Raw genomic sequence first — 9,544 nt, 5'->3', positions numbered from 1 at the left:
AATAAACCTTAACGTTAACTATCAATTTGGGGATAATAATGATGTGTCAACCAATGTAGGTTCATAGATTGTAACAAATGTACCATTCTGGAGCCAGATGGTGGAGGGAGGATGGGGGGGGCGGGTCAGAGGTTACAGTGGAACTTTCTGCTCCATTTTGCTATGAACCTAAAACTGTTTTAAAATAAAAGTCTATTAAAAAAGAAAAAGGAGGGGCGCCTGGGTGGCTCAGTCGGTTAAGCGACTGCCTTCGGCTCAGGTCATGATCCTGGAGTCCCTGGATCGAGTCCCGCATCGGGCTCCCTGCTCAGCGGGGAGCCTGCTTCTCCCTCTGACCCTCCCCCCTCTCATGTGCTCTCTCTCATTCTCTCTCTCTCTCAAATAAATAAATAAATAAATAAAATCTTTAAAAAGAAAAGAAAAGAAAAAGAAAAAGGAGGGGCGCCTGGGTGGCTCGGTCGTTAAGCGTCTGCCTTCGGCTCAGGTCATGATTCCAGGTCCTGGGATCGAGCCCCGCATCGGGTTCCCTGCTCGGCGGGAAGCCTGCTTCTCTCTCTCCCACTCCCCCTGCTGTGTTCCCTCTCTCGCTGTGTCTATCTCTGTCAAATAAATAAAATCTTTTTTAAAAGGGGGGGGAGGAGTAAAGAAATAAAAGTGAACAAATTCTAATACGTTTTAAACATTTCAATATACATTTTAACATTTTGGTATATAGTCTTCCGAGAATGAGAAAATATTTTTTAAAGCTTGTATTCCATAAACATTTCAAAACCACTGGCTTTCTTTTCCGGGGATGTGAGTGAATTAAATTTCTTTAGGAATAGGACATAAGAAAGGAAATCCATTCACCTACCTTGCCTTGCCAGTTATCTCTAGAGCTGTGGTTCTCAAACTGTAAAGTGTGTACAAATCATTAGGATTTAGTTGAAATGCATGTACTGATTCAGTGGGGTCTGGGTTAGGAACTGAGATTCTGCATTTCTAACTAGCTCCCACTTGGACCTGCAGACTACGCCTTCTGTAACAAGGTTCTAGAGTTAAACTCAATCACTTCTCTATTTTTGCAAGAGTCATTTGACCAGCTTCTTTTGCAGTGTTTTTGTATTCCCCGAACTGCAAACTACCTGTTTCCAACTGTCTTTTTGATCTCTCAATTCCTACAGTCTCCGGTTAAGGCAAACCTTAAACAAGCTGTGGTGTAGCAATAGGGAAACCGCGAAAAACTAGGAGCGGGAGGCGGAACCTAAAGTGAGAGGAAAGCAGGAACTGAAGAAGCGGAGGAGGGATTTCGCAAGTGGACGAAAGCCGGTTGGGGTTTCAGGGCGGACCGGAAAGAATCTAGAGAAGTCTCAGCACCATGGCGGGTCCTGTCAGCTTGCGAGAGCTTCTAATGGGAGCTTCATCCTGGACCGGCTCTGAAAGTCCGGAGGGATCCCCTACAGAGGGCGGAGGGAGCGTGGCTGGTGGACCGGAGCCTCCTTGGCGAGAGGATGAGATCTGCGTGGTGGGAATCTTCGGCAAGACGGCTCTGCGACTGAATTCCGAGAAGTTCTCACTTGTGAACACGGTTTGCGACCGACAGGTCTTTCCCCTCTTTCGCCACCAAGATCTTGGGGATACAGGGCCTGGAATCAGGACCGAGGCTGGAGCCATCGGGGAGGCTGGTGGAGCCGGAGACGCTGGGGCTGGGACGGGGGATTCGGTTCGGGGAGGTGTAGCTGCCGCTGACGGTAACCGAACTGAGCCGGGCTCCCAGGACTACAGCCTTCTGCAGGCCTATTACAATCAGGAGAGCAAAGTTCTTTATCTTCTTCTCACTTCCATCTGTGACAATTCGCAGCTTCTGCGGGCTTGTCATGCCCTTCAGAGCGGGGAAGCTGGAGGTGGCCTCTCTTTACCTCATGCTGAAGCTCACGAGTTCTGGAAGCATCAAGAGAAGCTGCAGTGTCTCAGTCTCCTTTACCTTTTCTCCGTCTGTCACATCCTGCTTCTGGTCCATCCCACTTGTTCCTTTGACATCACTTACGATCGAGTATTCAGAGCCCTGGATGGACTCAGACAGAAAGTACTGCCCCTCCTCAAAACAGCCATTAAGGATTGTCCAGTTGGCAAAGACTGGAAGCTAAACTGCCGACCTTGCCCACCTAGACTCCTTTTCCTCTTTCAACTCAATGGAGCCCTCAAGGTGGAACCCCCTCGGAGCCAAGACCCAGCTCATCCAGACAAGCCCAAGAAGCATTCTCCCAAAAGGAGACTGCAACATGCCCTGGAGGACCAGATCTATAGAATCTTTAGGAAGAGTCGTGTCTTGACTAATCAGAGTATCAATTGCCTCTTTACTGTGCCTGCCAACCAAGCTTTTGTGTACATAGTTCCAGGAAGCCAAGAGGAGGACCCAGTAGGCATGTTGCTGGACCAACTTAGGAGTCATTGTACTGTGAAGGACCCAGAATCTTTGCTGGTGCCTGCACCCCTTTCTGGGCCCAGGCGATACCAGGTGATGAGGCAGCATAGCCGGCAGCAGCTTTCTTTCCACATTGACAGCAGCAGTTCCAGTTCTTCAGGGCAGCTAGTGGATTTCACTCTTCGGGAATTTCTGTGGCAGCATGTGGAGCTAGTCCTCAGCAAGAAAGGTTTTGATGACAGTGTGGGCAGGAACCCACAGCCTTCCCATTTTGAACTTCCCACTTACCAGAAGTGGATCTCAGCAGCTTCAAAACTGTATGAAGTAGCTATTGATGGGAAAGAGGAGGACCTGGGGTCTCCCACGGGGGAGCTAACATCTAAGATTTTAAGCAGTATTAAAGTCTTGGAAGGGTTTTTGGATATTGACACCAAATTCTCAGAAAACCGGTGCCAAAAAGCTTTGCCCATGGCCCATAGTGCCTATCAGTCAAATTTGCCTCATAATTACACAATGACTGTCCATAAGAATCAGCTTGCTCAGGCTCTTCGAGTGTACAGTCAACATGCTAGGGGTCCAGCCTTTCACAAATATGCCATGCAGTTACACGAGGACTGCTACAAGTTTTGGAGCAATGGCCATCAGCTCTGTGAGGAGAGGAGTTTAACTGATCAACACTGTGTACATAAATTTCACTCATTACCTAAATCAGGTAGCTAATATTCTCTCAGCATTTTGAAATCAGAACTGAGCTGTGGTTTTTTTTTGTTTTTGTTTTTTTTAAGTAATCTCTTTGCCCAATATGGGGCTCAAACTCACGACCCTGAGATCAAGAGTTACATACTTTACTGAGCCAGCAAGTCACCCTTTTATTCTTGTTTTAAGAAAGGCTTTCATTATGTATTGATACTTTAAAAAGAGCCCTACAGAAATTTAGTTGCATCAAATTTAAGTTTTCTCTTCTGCTGTAAAAAGAAAATAACAGCTATGACTACTAATTATTTTCTTGTATTTAAAGGATGAGCCGTAGGGAATTAGTAAATGAGAACTGTGAATATAAATTTTCAAAAATTTCATGTTAACATTTTTATCTTGGAGTTTTTGTTGAACTAAAAAGAATACAATGAAATAGAAGGTCACCATGATGATGATAAAATTGTCTTAGAAAACCTAAGACTTTAGACTGAAGATATATGTCATTTTATGTATTTTCAGTTGCGTTTCCTGCTGTGTGCATTTAGTCAAGGTTTTGTGTTTTTGGTAGGTGTTTTTTTTTTTTTTTTCTTTTTCTTCCTTCTCATTTCCAAAGTACTCTTTGGAGAAATTTGGGGGTTAGATGCTATAGAATGTAAAATAAATTTGATTCTGCATTGTGTGTATGAAATTAATAGTGAGTGTTACATTTTCCAGGAGAAAAACCAGAGGCCGATAGAAATCCTCCTGTGCTGTATCACAATAGCCGAGCTCGATCTACTGGTGCCTGTAACTGTGGAAGGAAACAAGCACCTCGAGATGATCCCTTTGATATCAAGGCAGCTAACTATGACTTTTATCAGGTAGACTCTGAATTTTTTCTTCCTCTTTTTCCTCCCCCCCTTTTTTTTGTTAATTGTCATTTAAGTAAAAATACATATTTTCAGAAGCAAAGTACATAGAAAAGTAAATGTGACTGGAGTGTGATCTAGAGACAAGGGAAAGTTCTTTATATGTATTTATTTGCTTACTCATTAATTGTTTATCTTGGTTTTTAGAACGAAGAGTGTGTTATTTTTATTTTATTTACTTATTTTTTTTTAAAGATTTTATTAGAGAGAGAGAGCGAGAGAGCACGAGTGAGGGGCAGGGAGAGGGAGAAGTAGGCTCCCCACTGATCAGGGATCCTGAAGTGGGGCTCAATCCCAGGACCCCAGGATCATGACCTGAGCCGAAGGCAGGTGCTTAACTAACTGAGCCATCCAGGCGCCCAGAGTGTGTTATTTTAAATGAAAAGTTAACAACGTTGTTAATTTTATTTTGTTTCTTCCTCTATAGCTTCTGGAAGAAAAATGTTGTGGAAAACTGGATCATATCAATTTCCCAGTATTTGAACCAAGTACTCCAGATCCTGCTCCTGCCAAAAATGAATCTTCTCCTGCCCCTCCAGATGCAGATGCTGATAAACTTAAAGAAAAAGAACCTCAGACTCAAGGAGAGAGCACAAGCCTGAGTTTAGCTTTGAGTTTAGGCCAATCCACAGATAGTTTAGGTACCTATCCAGCTGATCCACAAGCAGGAGGAGATAATCCAGAAGTTCATGGTCAAGGAGAAGTAAAAACTGAGAAGAGACCAAACTTGGTTGATAGACAGGCATCTACAGTTGAGTATCTCCCAGGCATGCTACATTCAAATTGCCCTAAAGGTCTCCTACCCAAATTCTCCAGCTGGTCATTAGTTAAACTAGGCCCTGCTAAGTCTTACAATTTTCATACAGGTTTAGACCAACAGGGCTTCATTCCAGGAACAAACTATCTTATGCCTTGGGACATTGTCATCAGGACTAGAGCTGAAGATGAAGGAGACTTAGACACAAATTCTTGGCCTGCTCCAAATAAAGCTATTCCTGGAAAGAGAAGTGCAGTTGTAATGGGAAGAGGAAGACGGAGAGATGACATAGCTCGAGCATTTGTGGGGTTTGAATATGAAGACTCTAGAGGTCGGAGGTTTATGTGCTCAGGACCTGACAAAGTAATGAAAGTAATGGGAAGTGGGCCAAAGGAGTCTGCTTTAAAAGCCTTGAATAGTGATATGCCATTATATATTCTGTCATCATCTCAGGGTAGAGGGCTAAAACCACATTATGCTCAACTTATGAGGCTTTTTGTTGTAGTTCCTGATGCTCCTTTGCAGATAATACTAATGCCCCAGGTAAGAAATAAGACCTTTTCCATCTTCAAACAAAAAATGCTGATGCTTGTTTTGATTGTTTTTTTAAAAGTACAGGATAATATTAATTATTTCATTAAACAGTTCTAAATTTTAAATACCTTTTTTACCTAATATTCTAGTTCTTGAAAAATAAATCATGAGTGTGTTAATCAGTTCACACTATCAATTCACATTGTATAGTTCAAAGGCAGAACTTGAAGTTAAAAATCTGTAGAAAAGTAGGATAATATTTGAGACTAAGTAATATAATATTGAATATGATTAGAGTTACGAGTGTACCCATTACCTCCTTAATCTTATATGGTCTTTGAACCTATTTTTGTTTAGGCATTTATCTCATTGAAAAATGTAAAAATAAGTACATTAAGTACATTACCTTTATTTTTTAGGTTCAACCAGGCCCACCACCGTGTCCAGTATTCTACCCAGAAAAACAAGAAATCACTCTCCCACCAGATGGCCTCTGGGTTTTGAGATTTCCTTATGCATATGTGACTGAGAGAGGACCTTGTTTCCCTCCTAAGGAAAACGTGCAGTTAATGAGTTACAAGGTGCTCCGTGGAGTTCTGAAAGCAGTAACACAATAAGTGTTTTACAACCAATTCGATCTTAAAGCTGGTGTTTGGTTTTGGTGTGTTTGGGGAGGGGGGTGGTTTTGGTTTTGGTGTTGGTACATATATGCTGTGTTTTCTTGAATTCAAAATGTGCTTTGGTTACAGGAGTTCAGTATTGGGACAGTAATTGTTCCACTATTTCATGATACTATTGATATTTATTGTAAATGGGCCTACAGCTTGCTAATAAACATTGGTTCTTCTAGAAAAGGACATCAAATACCTGGTTGATACCTCTATTTTCTTTTGCTCCTGTTTCACTGTCCATAATAAAATATGTTTCTATCATAACTGAATGTTACATAGTCATGTTGAGCCAAAACTTTGTTTTGGTTCAAATGATGTTTTAGCTGGGATTTTCCTTAAGATGCCACTTCTGAAATTATCTTCAAAATAAGATGATCCAGTAGGTAATGGTATGAGGATTTAATTGCAAAAAAAGCCCTATTGTTTGGCTCACAATTCTGGTACCTGAGTTAGGCTGTTTTGTTCTTACTATTTTAGTCCTGAACTGATAAGATGTCATATTTTATTTTTTATTTTTTTATTTTTATTTTATTTCATTTTTTAAATGAATGCTATCTGAACTAAAACTTTTTTTTACCCTTTTTCTTAAGTAATCTCTACACCCAACATGGGACTCCAACTCTGGAAATTAACTTACATTCTTCTTGCATCTCATCCTTATTTTTAATCCTATTAATTTTTCATTCCTTGTATATCAGTTTTAACAATCACAATTGCTTTTGTACTAAGCATGGTTTTTGGTTGGTTTTATTAAGTAGTGCACGGCATTTGGAAAATACAGCTAGATTGCTCTGTAGGACATGTATTAATAGTTGGTTTTTTTTAAAGATTTATTTATTTTAGGCAGCGAGAGAGTGGGAGGAGGGGCAGAGGGAGCCAGAGAGGGAGAGAAGCAGACTCCCCACTGAGAATGACACCAGACATGGGGCTTGATCTCATGACCCTGAGATCCTGGACTGAGCTGAAACCAAGAGTCAGATGCTTAATCGACTGAGCCACCCAGGCACCCTTGTTTTGTTTTTTTAATAGCCTTGAATAACAGGGTGTGTAAACTTGTAGGTTAAAGGAACTGTAACAAAATAGTTTGTAAGAACAAATAAGGTATCAAAAGAGCAAACTTGTCTTTTTTTTTGTTTCTTTTTTGATGTCATTACGTGAAAAAATTTTACATTCCTGCTTAAATTAGTGAGTGATTTTCCTTAATTATTTTTTTTTTAAGATTTTATTTATTTATTTGACAGAGAGAGACATAGCGAGAGAGGGAACACAAGCAGGGGGACCGGGAGAAGGAGAGGCAGGCTTCCCGCAGAGCAGGGAGACCGATGCGGGGCTCCATCCCAGGACCCTGGGATCATGACCTGAGCTGAAGGCAGACGCCCAACAACTGAGCCACCCAGGCGCCCCTCCTTAATTATTTTTGATTACAGAAGACACCCTAATTTGAATTTCTGTAGTTTTTAAATACAAAATTTTTATGCTATTTGTATTTACAGCCTGCTTAAAAGACAATTGCAGAACTTCTTCATGTTTTTATCCATAAATTGGTTTAGAGAATGTTGCATTAGAGAAATGTGGACTATACAATTTGTATTGCTTACTGCCTTTCACATTAGTGATATAAACCTTATTCAGCAAATTTCCAAAGTGATGATTTTATTAAAGAAATTATATTTCGGGGTGCCTGGGTGCCTCAGTCGTTAAGTGTCTGCCTTCGGCTCAGGTCATGATCCCGGGGGTCCTGGGATCGAGCCCCACATCGGGCTCCCTGCTCAGCAGGGAGCCTGCTTCTCCCTCTCCCCTTGCTTGTGTTCCCTCTCTCGCTGTGTCTCTCTGTCAAATAAATAAATAAAATCTTAAAAAAAAATTATATTTCTTCTGTAGCAGCATTTGAATTGTCCTTTGCTTAGCAGATGTTTCTTTTTTTATTGAGATATAAGCAGATGAATCAAAATGATTTTTTAAGATGCACATTTTACCAATATTTTAATATTTCTGAATCGGGATGCATTTTTACAATCAGTGTAACTTTTTAATGTACTACTGCTTATTTCCCCTGAAGAACTGTCAAGTTCATTTATATTAAATAGATAAGAACCCCCCAGGAAACTTTTTAAAAATCTAGACACCTGGGCCCCGTAAGAGCAGGTGCCAATTCAGGAGGCCTGGAATATGATAAGGAATTTGCATCAAAATGATTTTTTTTAAAGAATCACTAGGTCAGAAGGGACTTCACAGGATATCCTTTGGCCTATTGGTTAGTCCGTTGTGTCTATGAAAAGTTGTATAGAATTTTAAGAAGTAAATTATATCTTATTCAAGGAGTGCTTATTATTTAAAGGACTAATATGATAAATCTTTCCTTCATGTAAATTATGTTATTTTGATTTTTTAAAATGGCTTCACATGTTGGTTTAAAGTTAGGTTCCCCGGGTGCCTGGGTGGCTCAGTCATTAAGCATCTGCTTTCGGCTCGGGTCGTGATCCCAGGGTCCTGGGATCGAGTCCCGCATTGGGCTCCCTGCTCGGTGGGAAGCCTGCTTCTTCCTCTCCCACTCCCCCTACTTGTGTTCCTGCTCTCGCTTTCTCTCACTCTGTCAAATAAATAAATAAAATCTTTAAAAAATAAAGTTAGGTTCCCTGTAGTACTTAAACAGGGAATCTGTATTTTAGTTGAAAAACAAACAAAAAACTTCCAAGGAACAGTAAAGCAAAGAAAATTAGAAAAATGGGACTAGGAAAGCCTGATTCACAAAAATAATAATAGCAACTCTTTACTGAATGCCACAGAATAATAATAGCTATTTAATGAATGTCAACTTGTTAGGTACTTTACTAAGCATTTGCATACATTGCCTCTAATCCTCAAAACGTTGCAAGATAAATGTATTTTACAGATCAAGAAATTAAAGTTTGAAGTGGTTAAATAATTTGTCCAGGGTCACATAGTAGGGAGTAGCAAAGTCAATTTAAATCAAGGACTCTGATTTCAAAGCTGTACTCTTCCTGTGTCCTGCTTTCTTAAAAATAAGATTGAAAACTGCATGTCATTTCCTCCAACTGAATATCTGACTACAGTCTTAAGACTTGTGAATGGGTGAGTTTTTGGGTGCCTAGGTGGCTCAGTCGGTTAAGTGTCTGCCTTCAGCTCAGGTCATGATCTTGGGGTCCTGGGATCGAGCAGGAAGCCTGCTTCTCCCTCTGCCTGCCACTCCCCCAGCTTGTGTGCTCTCTCTCTCTCTGACAAATCAATAAAATCTTTAAAAAAAAAAGAAAAATTGGGCATGATACCCCCAAAATATCTTAGTTTCTTTTAAGACTATGAATCTTGATTCTCTCTAAACTGTATTGAATCTTTATATTAAACCATCTCTCATTCCAGATTTTCTCCTGTATGAAGTAGTACTAAAGTAGATTGGAGCCAAAAAAAAAAAAAAAGATTCTACTGCTTAAGAAACCTGGACAAGAGTACCTGGATGGCTCAGTCAGGTGAGCAACCAACTGACTCTTGGTTTCAGTTCAGGTCATGATCTCCTGGGTCAGATGGATTGAGCCCCATGTTGGGCTCTGCACTCGTC

General features: G+C 40.7%; 1 protein-coding gene across 1 annotated transcript; it reads left to right on the top strand.

The window, feature by feature from the left end:
- The first annotated feature begins 1,290 nt into the window (after nt 1–1,290).
- Nucleotides 1,291–6,234, top strand: SMG8 (SMG8 nonsense mediated mRNA decay factor). Its single transcript, XM_035026724.1, has 4 exons — nt 1,291–3,116; nt 3,815–3,960; nt 4,436–5,308; nt 5,719–6,234. The coding sequence occupies exons 1-4, from the start codon at nt 1,358–1,360 to the stop codon at nt 5,914–5,916; spliced, it is 2,976 nt and encodes a 991-aa protein (XP_034882615.1). The 5' UTR covers nt 1,291–1,357; the 3' UTR covers nt 5,917–6,234.
- The last annotated feature ends 3,310 nt before the right edge of the window (nt 6,235–9,544 follow it).

The sequence above is a fragment of the Mirounga leonina genome, unplaced genomic scaffold, assembly GCF_011800145.1.
Source record: "Mirounga leonina isolate KUSES-001 unplaced genomic scaffold, KU_Mleo_1.0 Mir_200, whole genome shotgun sequence".
NCBI lineage: Eukaryota > Metazoa > Chordata > Mammalia > Carnivora > Phocidae > Mirounga > Mirounga leonina.
Note: the sequence above shows the minus strand (reverse complement) of the source record. Positions and strands in the feature narration are given on the sequence as shown.